The following is a 15078-nucleotide window of genomic DNA, read 5'->3' as shown; positions in this document are numbered from 1 at the left end:
TGGATAATGTTAGGGCACTTGATTACTGAATTTCGATACCTTCATAATTAATGTAACAAATTCATCGCCAAACAACGATGATGATGATGATGATAAAACTCTAAAAATGGGTAAAATGTCCAATGTTATACGGAGTATTATTTTTTTTTTAGGAGGTTCGTATACGCTAAATCCGATGGCTTAATACTAACGATCAAATAACTATTTACACTCTTGCTAAGTATATATTCTAGAAATAATTAGACTGATGCTAATGGGATAATTTCATGGAGCATTAGATATATTTATTACTATTATTTCTAATTTCTAATCTATGAATCTACTCGGTGGCTTGTGCCGAGCTATCACCCGTTCCCCTAATTTTAGTCTTACTACAAATACGGATATTTAACTTTCAACTTACTTTTATGGATGACGATAGGACACCACCGGGTGTCACAACATTTGAGTGTCATCATAATAAAAAAATAAAAAAAATCAATAAATTGTAAAATAACAAATCTGCGATATATTTCCTCCTTAAATAAAAAAGGTTACAAAAGTAATTTGTGTAGTTTGTAAGATCAACTTTATAATTTCATTAATGAAATCAGTCCCAAGAATCAATATAGACTTGAATTAATTCAACCCTAATTCAATTATAAAGACGGAATAAAGGACTAACCTTGGTCCATGTTTTATAGACGCAATCAATTCAATAATAAGAAGTATAAATCAATTGATTCTCCTCCTTAACCCTTTCTTTAATGTTCCTTTGATGATGGAGGAAGAAACAGACTTTTCACCCTCTCACTTTGTTATACGTATATTTATGTTTTTGTCAGATGAATAATTCATTCTTTTAACTTCCATAATATATAGTATAATATATTACGTACCTTTTCGCACAATCAAACCCGATTGTACCTTTTCGTGAAAGACGATGTATAATAGGGTAAGGTAAGAGGGAATAATAATTCCCGAACTTTAATTACACTTAATCGAGACCGATCCATCACGGTGCCGTCTTTTATATTAAAGTCCTGTAATATTTAATATTAACTTAACTTTTATTTAAACCCGAAACACATAGGCCACTCGAATATTATTAAATATTGTAACATTCTCCCACTTGGCCTTTGTGTTGACTTGATGGTTCAATTACTATAATGTGCACTTTTATGTTAAGCTCACTAACCTTTCTATACTTAATCGAATTAGAACTAATTGGATCATGGCGGTCACACATCATTTATTAATCGACATGATTCCTTCCATGTATCAATTCCAAATCTAAGTTACCTTTAATTTGAGAAGAGCACTAATTCTCATAATTAGTCACATGTAATCCAATAACTGTAATGTATACATATACTGTAATGATTAACATGTCTATTATAACAGAAACAATACTGTAAGTGAATTCTAGATGTCACATTTATTACAAACATATTAACTTTATAATAACAAGGCTTTTGATACAACACACATGCGTTCTACATGGCCAATGAACGCCTTGGGTGGTAATCCCTTAGTTAATGGATCTACCACCATTTTATCCGTTCTTATATGCTCAAATGACACTCTTTGCTTCAGTACCTCCTCTTTGACCGATAAGAACTTTAATTCCATGTGTTTAGCACCCTTGGAGTATTTATCGTTCTTAGAGAAGAAGACGGCTGCAAAATTGTCACAATAAATTCTCAGCGGCTTGGCTATACTATCGACGATCCCAAGTCCCAAGATAAAGTTTTGCAACCACAATGCATGAATAGTGGCCTCGAAGCATGCCACAAATTCAGCTTCCATAGTAGAAGTAGCAATGACAGACTGCTTCCAACTTTTTCATGATACTGCCCCTTCAGCTAAAAGGAACATGTAGCCAAATGTTGATTTTCTACTATCAACACATCCGGCATAATCTGAATCTGAATAACCAATCACCTCAAGATGATCGGATCTCCTAAAAGTAAGCATGAGCTCCTTAGTGCCTTGCAAGTACCTAAGGACCTTCTTCGCAGCTTTCCAGTGGTCCATCCCGGGATTACTTTGGTACCGACCCAACATTCCAACAGCAAAGCTGATATCGGGTCAAGTACATGTCTGAACATAGTTCAAACTCCCAACCACAGATGCATAGGGGATTCTCTCCATTTCTTTTCGTTCCAGCTCATTACCGGGACATTGCATTTTACTAAATTTGTCGCCTTTCTGTATAGGAACTATCCTTGCAGAGAATTCATTCATTCTATATCTCTCGAAAACTTTGTCAATGTAAGCTTTCTGAGACAACCCTAACAATCCTTGTGATCTATCACGGAAAATTTCAATTCCGATCACATAGGATGCCTCACCCATATCTTTCATTTCAAAGTTCTTAGATAGATATTTCTTTACATCATGCAACATGCCTAGATCATTCGCAGCAAGTAAAATATCGTCAACATATAGGACTAAAATGACAAATCTGCTCCCACTGATCTTAATGTAGATACACCGATCGACGGTAATCTCCACAAACCCATATGACGTGATGGTATCATTAAAATTTAAATACCATTGTCTAGAAGCTTGTTTTAGTCCATATATCGACTTTCTCAGCCTACACACCTTATCTTCATTACCCGGGGATGCAAATCCCTCAGGTTGGTCCATATATACTTCTTCCTCAAGCTCACCTTTTAGAAAAGCGGTCTTTACATCCATTTGGTGAAGCTCTAGATCATAATGAGCTACCAAAGCCAAGACAATTCTTAAAGAATCTTTCTTTGACACTGGAGAGAAAGTTTCTTTATAGTCAATATCATCTTTCTAAGTGAAACCTTTGGCAACAAGTCGAGCCTTATATCTTTCAATGTTACCTTTAGAGTCCCGTTTGGTCTTATAAACCCATTTCGACCCGACGGTCTTAGAACCCTCAGGTAACGCTACTAATTAAGTCCCATACTTTGTTGTCATCCATAGATTTCATCTCCTCTTTCATTGCAATTGACCATTTTTCAGAATTATCACTTTCCATGGCCTTATGGAATGAGACGGGATCCTCACTAATGCTCAAGTCACATTCAACGTTATATGTCTCGTAGTCATCTGGGATGGTTGATCTTCTTTCTCTTATAGATCGCCTTAATTGTTCCTCTGGAACATTGACTACCCTTCTTCGCCTTACAGGTTGCCTTGACTGTTCACGTGATATATTATTCTCCCCTTGAATTGTGACTTGATCATCATTGTTATTGTCATTTTGTGGGTCTTGCACTTCATTTCGTTGTTGTCCCATTATGTCATTTGACTGTGATGACACGATTGGTACAACAATTTCACGTGCAACTTCAGGAGAAGAAGCTTCAACCTGAATTTTTTTGATGTCCACTTTTCGTGGTTCAGTGCTCCCACTAGTTTGACCGTTCTCAATGAATCTAGCATTTCCAGTCTCTACTATTCTCGTACTGTGATTAGGACAGTAAAATCTATACCCCTTTGACTTTTCAGGATAGCCAATGAAATAACCACTGACTGTCCTCGGATCTAGCTTCTTTTCATTTGGGTTATACAACCTTACTTCAGCTGGGCAACCCCAAACTCGAAGATGTCTTAAACTCGGTTTCCTTCCCGTCCATAGTTCATAAGGAGTCTTATTAGGAACTGCTTTACTAGGAACGCGGTTTAAAACATAGGTTGTTGTCTTTAATGCATAAATCCATAGTGAAAGAGGTAAAGAACAATTACTTAACATGCTCCTAACCATTTCCATTAAAGTACGGTTCCGCCTTTCAGCAACACCGTTCTGCTGAGGTGTACCGAGCATTTTATATTGTGCACAAATACCCCTACTTTCAACTTTCAAGTAACTTTGCAAATGGACCAGGACATTGTCCATTTTCAGTAAACCTTCCATAAAACTCACCACCTCTATCAGACCTCACAATTTTCACTTTCTTTTCTAGCTGCCTTTCCACCTCATTTTTCACAGGTTTCAAAAATAGTTATAGACTTCATAACGTTTTTATCATTTTTTTCCGCTCCATCAAAACAATTTGGACAAATACAAATTCTCACTTTAGACTCATTAGCTTTGGACTTCCATGAAAACTACAGCAAGCAACTATTTCAAATTTAAAAGCACATCTATTACTCTATCTGACTAATTCCCGTTTTAGCGGCAAGCACGATCCGAAAATGAAGCATTTTATTTAAGTTTAAGAAATAGGGAAATTCGTATGTAGAAATAATTATTAAACTCGTCTTTTTTAACCTACTATGGAGTACATATTAAGAGCGAGGATATCTATTTCATTTGAAAAATAAATTCTGTACGTATATCTTTACTTTTTAGCAAGTGATTTTTTACAATAAGGAGTAATGTAGAATCATTTTTTACAGTAATTATTATATAAGTCATGTCCATCTGTTGTTAATTTGTTATGGAGGTGGTGATTTAAAATGACATGTAAACAGTAAACTACAATACTACACTACCAAATACGGCAACTGGGATCATCTCCAAATAGGGAGTAATAAATGTACTCCGTATAAAGCAAGAGGCGGCTTCTGGATGTATAAATGTTCCGGGCGTAATTCCAGAGCAGATATTCGTTACCACTCGTAGCTTGAAGAATGTCGTCTTTGGTTGAATCCTTCTTTCCTTAATTGTTCCTCTCGCCTCTCTGCAATGATGAACGAACGAAGGGCTTGGCTTTGTGCTGCGTACTCACTCCGACGCTCAAGTCGATGAACTTAAGGGATAAGTTGTTACTTATTTGAATGTATATTGTAGAGAGATAAGGAAGATAATACTAGATGAATAGTGTTTCTTAGGTTAAGTTGTGGATCTTTTCTCAATGAAGGTTGAGGAGTATTTATAAAGCTTTCACCTTTTGTCGCGTAGTGGCCAAGTGGCCAGTGGCTAGCGGTGGAAAGACAAATCTACCCCTCGGCCGAGGGACCTATGGCGAGCCGGCGGGCCTGTTGACTCACCGCCGAGGGGTCTTGGATGTGAGTACGCGGGTATGTGTCCCTTGGCGGTTGCCATGTCGAGACCAGTGACAGCCGATGGGCCACAGACGGCTAGGCTGCTAAGTCGATGATACTTTGTGGATATCTTTTGACTTGTTGATATGTTGACAGTCGGCGGTGCGAATATCTTTGCCCCATCAATAAAGTTGAGCTAATCCACAGCAGACGATAGTTGTACATTTTGTACATGTTTTTTTAGCATTATTATTACTCATTATTGTCATGATTGTGAAAGGTGTAGCTTCAGATTAAAGATGCCGCATTCCAACCTGGCCCAACTGTTCAGCTCTATTCATTCCTCATCACTACCCATCATTGTCCGCCTACTTACCGGTTACTAATACGTCCGTCCCAATTATTTATTTAGTTTGTTTTGCTTAATACTTCCTCCATTTAATTCCACTCTACCTATTTTTATTTTCGACACTATTTATAAGTACACATTCAATCTCAATTTTCTCTCAATACATAAGTGAAAATATTTTCATGTGGAATCTTATTTGATTCGTCTTTACGAGTACATTAAAAATATCTAACTTTTATAATTTTTTCAAATACGTAACTAACGATATTTACCGCGTAAAATCCGCATTGGCGAACGTGAAAAATTAAAGCGGTAGAGTGGAGTTGAATGGAGGAAGTATAAATTAACTTGATGAATTGCTTAGCTTGTTTTGCTTAATATGGAGTATAACCTCAATAAAGCAAAAAAAGCTTGTTCTAAGACTATGTTTATTCATAGATCCGATATACTTTCTCCATTCAACTCCACTCTACAATTTACTTTTTTCACGTTTGTCAACGCATGTTTTACGCGATAAATATCGTTAGTTACGTATTTGCAAAAATTATAAAAGTTAGATATTTTTAATGTACTCATAAAGACGAATCAAACAAGATTCCAAATGAATATATTTTCACTTATGTATTAAGAGAAAATTGAAATTAAATATTTATTTGTGAATAGTGTAGAAAATTGAAAGTGGTAGAGTGGGGTTGAATGGAGGAAATACTCCCTTAACAATAGTAAAATATTATTATTTTATCCTAAAGACTCAACTCAACCACTTTTATTTCTTTCACTTTATCTTTCAGACTCATCAAAAATCTTAACAACAATAAATAGGACCCGTTTTTTCCATACAAAATACTATTTACGGGTCTTAGAGCATCCGCAAAGGTGAGGCTCCCCATATTTTCTCTTTCGTTTTCTTATTCGTTCACCTCATTTTCCACTAACTTTTACATTTACCCTCCCCAATTCATATCTACATCTATACAACAATGAGGTTCCCCAACATATACCCAAATATATGAGAACTTCCCCAAAAGAACACTTTTTATCCTTCTGATTATTTTGGGGACCTCCTCTATAAATGGTGGAGCCTCTAATTAAGGGGAAGTGTGTGCAATAATGAAGTGTGTGCAATAATTAGGCTCCCCATTTGAAGAGAGAGAGGACATATGGGGAGGCATTTCCCCACCTTTGCGGATGCTTTTAAGGTGAGTCTTGGAAAACCAAGACTCATCCTCGGATTTTTCTAAAGTATCCTTAACTTTATCCCTTGCAAGTCTTTACTTCATACCCAACTCAAACGTTTCTTCATACCCGATTAATCTTAAACTTTATCCCTTGTCCCTGTGTAAAAGCCGCAAGTCTTTACTTCATTCGCAAATTCTTGTTTCAGACGGCCATTTTTCGTCTGAAGCTTCAGACGGATAATATGTAACCATTTTATTGTTAAATGTAACCACAATAGTATTGATAGTATTCCAGCTTGTGGTAACTTGTTTTTTAACATTGGTCACATTTGGCTGTAAAATGATTACAAAATACCGTCTTATTGAAAAAGACCAAAATAGTCCGTCTGAAGCAAGACCAACTGTACTTCATTAGTTCATACCCAACTTCAGACGCTTCTTCATACCCGGTTATGTTAGACAGAAATTGCAGTAACAATGAAAAAGATTAGAGATAACCGAATTGTAGTGACGTGGTATGAGAGTCACTGCCTTGAAAACTATATTTCTGGTATGACGGTGGTGGCGATCAGCAATTGACTGGTAGTTCCCCAAGGATTTACACTACTGCACTCAGGCACGCCCACTCGAGACTGAGAGCATTGGAACGATAGAATTTTCTTTACCCAAAAATGTTATAGAAGAGAAGAGAGACTTGTGTTGTGTGTTTCTGGAGTGAAGGTGCAGGTCAGCAGTCAAACGCGCAGACGATTTGACTGTGTACCTGGACACTTCTCTATGAAGGCCCAAAAGATAGGCACAGCCGCAGGCGATTCCCAATTCCCAATTCCCGAATCGGGTTGGTTCGGGCCAGGCACGCGCGCGTGTGCGAGCTGAATTAAGCACCTCGCAAGGCTTCCACAAAAGCCTCCTATGACCCACTAGTGATATGACGGTGGTGGCGATCAGCAATTGACTGGTAGTTCCCCAAGGATTTACACTATTGCACTCAGGCACGCCCACTCGAGACTGAGAGCATTGGAACGATAGAATTTTCTTTACCCAAAAATGTTATAGAAGAGAAGAGAGACTTGTGTTGTGTGTTTCTGGAGTGAAGGTGCAGGTCAGCAGTCAAACGCGCAGACGATTTGACTGTGTACCTGGACACTTCTCTATGAAGGCCCAAAAGATAGGCACAGCCGCAGGCGATTCCCAATTCCCAATTCCCGAATCGGGTTGGTTCGGGCCAGGCACGCGCGCGTGTGCGAGCTGAATTAAGCACCTCGCAAGGCTTCCACAAAAGCCTCCTATGACCCACTAGTGATATGGTAAGGTATAGTTGGATATATACACACCAATAACCAACTAAATTCTACCAATGTGGGACAATTAGAAAAACACACATGGCAAAACTAAGCCCCTATTTCCAACAGATTAATCTTAATCTAAGGATCATTTTGTGGTAGTTCTAGGCCTTATAGCCTCTAAAGGGCTAGCAGAGTCAGTCACTCATAAACCTTCAATTTTTTGAAATTTTTAGTTATAAAATTTGTTTATTTCACCTAAATTAAGATCATTTCAGAAAAATTTCACCCTTAACGTAAAATTCTGGCTCTGGCTCGAAAACGGCCAATCCAAAAAAAAAATGGATGGCATAGTGTCCCACATCAATTGCGGTGTTAGTTGTGTACATGTGAAATGTGATTATATGAGTTGTATGCCAAGCTGGATTCTTCCTTAAGAAACACTTCTTCTTTCTCACTATATATCTCCTTTCCTCCTCCCCTGTTTCACTCCACTCCATTCCATTCCACTGCTAAGTCTACAAACAATAACATAAACATCCCAAAAATGGCTTTCAAAACCACTTTATTACTCACCATTCTATACATTGTCGTCACCGCCGTCAACTCCCAATCTCCGGCTTCCTCTCCCACCACCCAACCCCCTCCTATCACCGCCGCTCCTCCTACTACTCAACCCCCTCTCGCCGCCACCCCGCCGCCAGTATCCGCTCCCCCTCCGTCCACTCCACCACCCGTTGCCACCCCACCTCCGGCCACCCCTCCACCAGTGTCTGCCCCACCTCCGGCAACTCCGCCACCAGTGTCTGCCCCTCCTCCGGCTACTCCACCACCAGTGACTGCCCCACCCCCTGCCACCCCGCCACCTGTTGTCGCCACCCCGGCTCCGGCTCCAAGCAAGAAGAAGGTGGCGACACCGGCGCCAGCTCCGTTGTTGTCTAGCCCACCTGCGCCGCCTGTTGGTGCACCTGGTCCTAGCTCCGATGCTAGTGCCTCTCCTGGACCTTCTACTTCCCAAGAGGACCAGGTATGATCACAATTGTTCTGTAATTCTATATACCGTCTTGATCATTTGTTTACTTTTGTTGAGAATTAGAGTCTAGTCATAGTACTATTGTTCATGTCATTGAAATCTATTCCATTTTCGAACATGAGCGTTTGCATAGTTTTTTTTTATGTGTAGGATGTAACTTGTTATAGGGTAAGTCCAAGCTCGATTTAGTTTAGTTTAGTTTAGTTTAGTTTCATCCGAAGAAAACAGAGCCTAACTACCACTACTATTACCAGCGTGTGTCTGATTTAGTTTAGTTTAGATAGTTTCATTCAAAGAAAACAGGGCCTAACTACCACTACTATTACTATCGAACGTCTGATCTTCTACATATGAGTTTAGATCTCGAGTTTTTTAATTAGACAAATACTTAGATCTAGAGACTTAGTAGATCCGGTCATCCTGATATGTGATACAAAGTGCGTAAATTTGAAAGAGAAGCCTCCAACTAGTGCCACTAAACCGAAAAAGTCTTAGCTTAGTAGTTAAGAGTTTAAGACAAAGGTATTATTGTAGAGTTGCAGATGATGGATCGCATAATATAATCTCTTTTCCATTTAATGCATACCTCGTACCTCTTTCGACACCAAAAAATGTACTCGTAGTAATAACTTAGCTAATCTAGGCTGGTTCCAAACTTCCAATGCAGTTAAAACTTGTACTCTGTACCTAATACAGAAATCTCATGTTCCTTACTAGATTCAAGGATCCCTTAATATTAAAGATATCTAGCTTAGATCTGAAGGGAATACAGTACTTGGTTACCCCGTCTAGATCACTGTGGACCCACAGAATTAGGGATGGGTACCAATGTACCATATGATGTTGATCTATATTTGGAACAGTAGCATCTTATGCTACTTTTTGCCACTCATATGTTGCTTTCCACATTTTTTAACCTTCCTTTACTTGTAAACAACTTTGCTTTAATCTAAGACCACCTACATGATGGAGATTTTGATACGGAGTACTCTTTCCGTCTCAGTCATTTGTTATGTATCTTTAACTCTACTGCAAATTAAATTAAATTTTGGAAACTCAAATATCATTTCTTTGTTGCAATGCAGAGTGGAGCTGAAATGTTGTCAGTGTCAAAGATGATCGGAAGCTCAGTGGTCGGATTTGTTCTCTTCGCCATGCTATTCTAGTACCGGCACAGCAATATATATGCTTCTTTTTCCCTAGAATGCCTCTTGTGCTAGTGTATATGCACATATTCTATTATTGGACATCATTTTGTACCCTATTCTATTTTTGAGTATACACATTCATTGGATTCTTTATTTGTAAGGTTGTTTAAGGTTAGCTCTTGTTTACCAAGGCTGATTCCTTTGTACTCCGTATTAGATATTGAGATTCTATTAGTCAGTTTAATCGTTACTTACCACTTCCAGAAAAATGCCTCTTTATGTCTGCCTGACTTAATATATCTGTTTTTTGTACATATGAGGGCAAAACCCCGAAAACTACGTTGAGATAATACTAGGTAGAACGACCCCAAGTAGGTCTTCACTTAAAATAGACCGAAGAGCTATAGGAGCAGCTTTGAGGTAGAGGAAGTGACGCCTTGATTTGCGAGCCAATCACTAGCCCTGTTTGGCTGTTTCCCTCTCGATAGACATGTTCAATGTGGACGATCCAACCATCTTCATTAATCAACTCCTTACCACGACGGACAATATGTCTTAGCCCATTGCTTACTAGTTGATCTTCAAGGACAAGTTGCACACACATAGCTTTATCCATATCAACTAATAGCTTGTCAATGCGGAGAACTCTAAACTTAATATATTTGTAACCACCCTCATATACAACACGAGCCTTAGTTATGGATTCGGTATCTTACTATGACACGTCACTTAGTCATTGTGTATGATACGCGATCCGCATTCGGCTCTACAATACCCTTAGCCTGGCCAATTAGAACATACGTTACAAAAACCGTATTTGAATAAAGTTCTCAGTTCTCAGTTCTCAGTGGCCGAGTGCCAGAAATGAAACACTAGGCACACCAGTACATATAAATACGCCAGTCTTCTTCATTCTTCCTGTCTTCTTCATTTTTCCTGCACTACAAATTACAAGCAGTTCATTCCTAGATATTTTGACAGAGAGAAGAGAGATGATTGCAGAATCTTCTAGAACGTGATTACTTCAAACTCTAGAACTTCTCAATTCTTCAAGTATGCCTACATTTCTCTCTATCAATTCATTCTAATCGATGAATAATATGATGAATTCTTCCCTAATTTCACTGTTAAACCTAATTTTTCAACATTAATCAAGTAATCATCGATTTCGCAATCATAAACACTTCAATTTCTGATGATTTTTATTTGTTCGATTAATTTCTGATTGAATTTGCCGCAAAATATCTTATTTGATTTTCTGGCGTAATTTCCGCCATTAATCTGGTGTTAATCATCGATTTCGCATTTGAAAACATTCGTATGAATGATTTTGATAATGTTCGACTTTGATTTTTCTAAATTTTAAACGAATTTCGAATTGATTTTGCCGCGAACTGTATATTTGACATTCCGACGCAATTTCCGCCATTAATTAGGTAGCTCATCAATTTTGCGCTTCAAAACACTTCTGTTTTGGATGATTTGATTCTCCTGCGTTTTAATTGAATTTCTGATTGATTTTGCCGCCTACTATTTAATTTGATTTTCTCGACATAATTTCCGCCATTAATGTCGTCTCAAGCTTCGATATTGTTTCGTATAGAAATTCGCGCGGCTTAACAGAAGATGACTTCAAACTATACTCCAAACATGAATTTCCGAAACGACAGCGTTTCACCGAGAACTCCACCGCCATCCGAGGATGCATACCTCATGAAGTACCTACAATCAGCTCAATCGTCAGATCACTCGTCTCCGTATCTCAGCCGTCCGATCATAAATCGTTACGGTAACAGCGTCACAGGAAGTGGCGGTAGTAGCGGCGGTTCGAACAGGACGCCATACCGTAACAACATCACAGGAAGTGGCGGTAGTAGCGGTGGTTCAAACCGGACTCCATTGTCTCTGGAAAATTTGGAGTTGTCGCCGCTGGTGAAGGTGGAGGAAGACGTGCTCGTCATGGATGACGTTCTGGTTAACTCAAATTCCGGTTTGAGAGGCAGCAGTAGTGGCAGTGGCAGCGTCAGCGGCCGTAGCAGTGGCGAAAGGTTTTTGTCTTCGTCGTCGTCTAGTTCTGGAGGAAGTCTGTACAAGACGAAGCTGTGTAAGTCATGGGAGGATTCTAGATATTGTCCCTATGGCTTCAAGTGTCAGGTGACTTCCTCATTCCTGTTCATCTATGAATTGATACATTATGCATAATTAATGTTATGAATTTATGATATATTAAGATTTATTATATTATGATTATGATTGTTTGATGTTGATGTTGTTGAGTTTTCTTCTGTGATCGTAATTGTTAATTTTGTTATTGTTATGCTTGTTTTGTCTGGTTTTATTTTTCTTAATGATTTGTAATTGCATGAGCAGGCTCTTGAAATGATTAGCAAGGGAAATTATTTGTGTCTTTGCCGTATTCAAGTAACATTGCTTTAAATTGGCACTTATGCTTCGAGAGTTCGAGTACTAAGCTGTGAGTTGTGAGTTCTGACTATTTAATACTCCATGTTTTAGAATTGTTGATTTTTTATTGTTTGATTATTGTTTTTTATTTGATTTATATATAGGTTATGAAACAATGATAGTTGATTCATACAAGTTTTGGCGGTAATCGTCAATTGTTGCTTTGATAACTCGGTTTTTCTATATGTTACCTCCACGAGTCCACGACTCCACATCTTTTTGTTCTTTTTATGTAAGTACTTTTTAGAGGTAAATTTTTTCAAACTTTGACCAATAAAGAAAACAAGTGTTGGCTACTTGTCTTCAAATTTTTCATTTGCATGTATGCTTTTTTTTTCGCACTTGAAAATATAAGTTTGTAGAAATTTTTTAAAATCAATTGTATGACCAATGTCCAACCAATTCGGGGAGTTATTTATCCAAGGAAATAATATGATTTGTCAAAGAAATCTATTTACTTGCCTATTACCTTGAGTCTTTACAAATCTATTTACTTAAGACCACATATTTTTTTTCAACTTTATAGTTTTGGAAGTATGAAATTATTTGACGACTAAACATACATGTTTATGTTATTTTTCAATTTTTAATATTATTCGGTCAGGGTTTGGAAAGATAAACCTTAGATAATCATGTGTTAGATTGGATAAAATATACAATATTTATATTTTTCCTTTTAATATTAATAGTCAAATAGGGGTTTTATAATTCTAAATTCTACTAATCGAATCAAATTAGGATTAAGATTACTATACCATGGTAATAAGATCAAGTTTCCTAATCTTCATAGGCGATTGTATATGATACCTATATCTTTATAAAGCCAATAAAGGGTTCTAATTGAATTAATTCTCGTCTCTCTCATCTTTCCCCGCTTGTATTACTATCCCATTCTAAAATTAAGAATCTGTGTTCCAAACTTCCTTTGCTTCAACAATGAATAAAATTTGGCAAGATGACATGAATTATATCAAACAGCAACAGGTATTTTCCTTAGTCCATTATCTATAGCTTGCTTGACTATAATTGCTATGCCTTTTACGGAAGATGAGCGAAATAATTTCAATATTTTCCTTAGTCCATTACCTATAATTGACATGAAGTATCCCGAAATAATTTCAATATAGATGGATACTTTGATTGTCCTGGTTTTAAGTTTTATGATACATAGTTGCTGTAAATCTACTTTCTTGGTTTCTCCCTTCACAGATTTCCTTGTAAACAAGAACTTTTGGGGTACAGTCAAGCATCAATTGCGTATATACTACCCGTCCGGTCATTTGTTTACCTTTCTTTTTTAGGAATGCCTTTGATGGGCAATTTGATCATCTGCCCTCAATTTGCATCACTTGTCATCTAATAATTGTCATCCTCTTCTTTCCTTGGTCTATGTGTCAAAACCACCGCAAGTAAACAAATGACCTGGACAGAGGGAGTACTTCCTATAAAGTTGTCACCATCTTTGTGATGGTCCCGAAAAAAAAAAATTGTAAACAAAGTTCTTAGCGGCTTTATAAATAGCTCTATTGGATTATTTCATACGTAATTTAGTTCTTCCAATAAAGTACTCCGTGCTTTGAGAAATCTTTGAGCTTTAAACATAAGACTTTTCAACTTCAAGAAGCTTTCTGAAAAATCTTTTGAGCTTTAAACAATAGACTTTTGAGCTTTAAACATAAGACTTTTGAGCTTTAGGCAGAGGTGGTATATTAGAGACCTTTGATCTTCAAAGAACTTATACATGCATATGAATTATGAAGTTACATTGATGCAATCTGTGTTATCCTTATGAAACTGGTGATTATGAAATTGTACTGTCCTTAGTTTTTAATTTTTCTACTGTATGTTTGCAGTTTGCTCATGGACACGAGGAGCTTCGTCCTTTAAATAATCGTATCCGTGACATGAAGAAACTGGAGGTATATGCTTCTTAAACATCATATAATATATCTGGAGCTTTAAAGATTCTTTACCTTGTATTAAATTAGACGAGGGCGGAACTCACTCCACTTTTCTGTTTTTTTTTTCTAGGATGTGCAAATGCAGATGACTAAGTCAAAGTGCAGTCCATTGTCAAGCCCTTACAGTCCAAGCAATCTACTTTCATCGGATAGTAAGACAAGTACACAGTCTAGTACAGCATCATCAACCTCAAAGCTGACGAAACCTTCTCCCCTCCTGTCAAAGGATTGGTCTCCTGTGGATGATGGCATTGCAGTAAGCTTACCAGGTTCAACTACTGATACACATCCATCCAGAGTCGATGTCGATGAGTATATCAACCATATTCTCTATGGCCCAACTACCGGAAAGAGGCTGCCTGTGTTTCGTGACATATGCCCTGACCCTGAGTAAGAATTCTCTCAGCTCTTGTTGGTCCAATCACATTTTGCACATTAGGAAAATCGATTGCATCCCTTAACTTTTTGGACATAACACAGAATGCTAATGGAAATACTGATTTAGACGGGAAGCTAGATTAAATACCAGAATCTGCTTAGGCTATTTTTTTCAGATGTCATTGTACTATGGTTACATCGGTGGATTATACTTGTTGCTTTGATTGTTCATGTTAAGCTTCTGGTGTAGTTTACTCGTTCTCTGATTTCTGAATTCATACGTAAATAAATACAGTACTCTATTACGAGTAGTTAGCTTTAACTGTATGCATTAT

At 37.6% G+C, this 15078-nt stretch overlaps 2 protein-coding genes across 2 annotated transcripts; both read left to right on the top strand.

Moving 5' to 3' along the window:
* Nucleotides 1-8191: 8191 nt before the first annotated feature.
* On the top strand, nt 8192-10198 carry LOC141592619 (uncharacterized). Its single transcript, XM_074413359.1, has 2 exons — nt 8192-8787; nt 9879-10198. The coding sequence occupies exons 1-2, from the start codon at nt 8308-8310 to the stop codon at nt 9957-9959; spliced, it is 561 nt and encodes a 186-aa protein (XP_074269460.1). The 5' UTR covers nt 8192-8307; the 3' UTR covers nt 9960-10198.
* A 705-nt stretch (nt 10199-10903) lies between these two features.
* Nucleotides 10904-15054, top strand: LOC141592617 (uncharacterized). Its single transcript, XM_074413358.1, has 4 exons — nt 10904-10994; nt 11545-12095; nt 14258-14323; nt 14436-15054. Exons 2-4 carry the CDS (start codon nt 11568-11570, stop codon nt 14757-14759), a joined length of 918 nt encoding a protein of 305 aa, XP_074269459.1. The 5' UTR covers nt 10904-10994; nt 11545-11567; the 3' UTR covers nt 14760-15054.
* The last annotated feature ends 24 nt before the right edge of the window (nt 15055-15078 follow it).

This window comes from Silene latifolia, chromosome 7, assembly GCF_048544455.1.
Source record: "Silene latifolia isolate original U9 population chromosome 7, ASM4854445v1, whole genome shotgun sequence".
NCBI lineage: Eukaryota > Viridiplantae > Streptophyta > Magnoliopsida > Caryophyllales > Caryophyllaceae > Silene > Silene latifolia.
The sequence above is the reverse complement of the archived record's forward strand: the minus strand, read 5'-3'. Positions and strand labels throughout refer to the sequence as shown.

Excerpts from the sequence above, each read along its gene's own strand:
- LOC141592619 (XM_074413359.1), top strand. The coding sequence starts at position 8,308 with ATGGCTTTCAAAACCACTTTATTACTCACCATTCTATACATTGTCGTC. Across the intron at positions 8,788-9,878 it reads CTACTTCCCAAGAGGACCAG|AGTGGAGCTGAAATGTTGTC; the intron begins GTATGATCACAA and ends GTTGCAATGCAG.
- LOC141592617 (XM_074413358.1), top strand. The coding sequence starts at position 11,568 with ATGACTTCAAACTATACTCCAAACATGAATTTCCGAAACGACAGCGTT. Across the intron at positions 12,096-14,257 it reads CCTATGGCTTCAAGTGTCAG|TTTGCTCATGGACACGAGGA; the intron begins GTGACTTCCTCA and ends GTATGTTTGCAG. Across the intron at positions 14,324-14,435 it reads GTGACATGAAGAAACTGGAG|GATGTGCAAATGCAGATGAC; the intron begins GTATATGCTTCT and ends TTTTTTTTCTAG.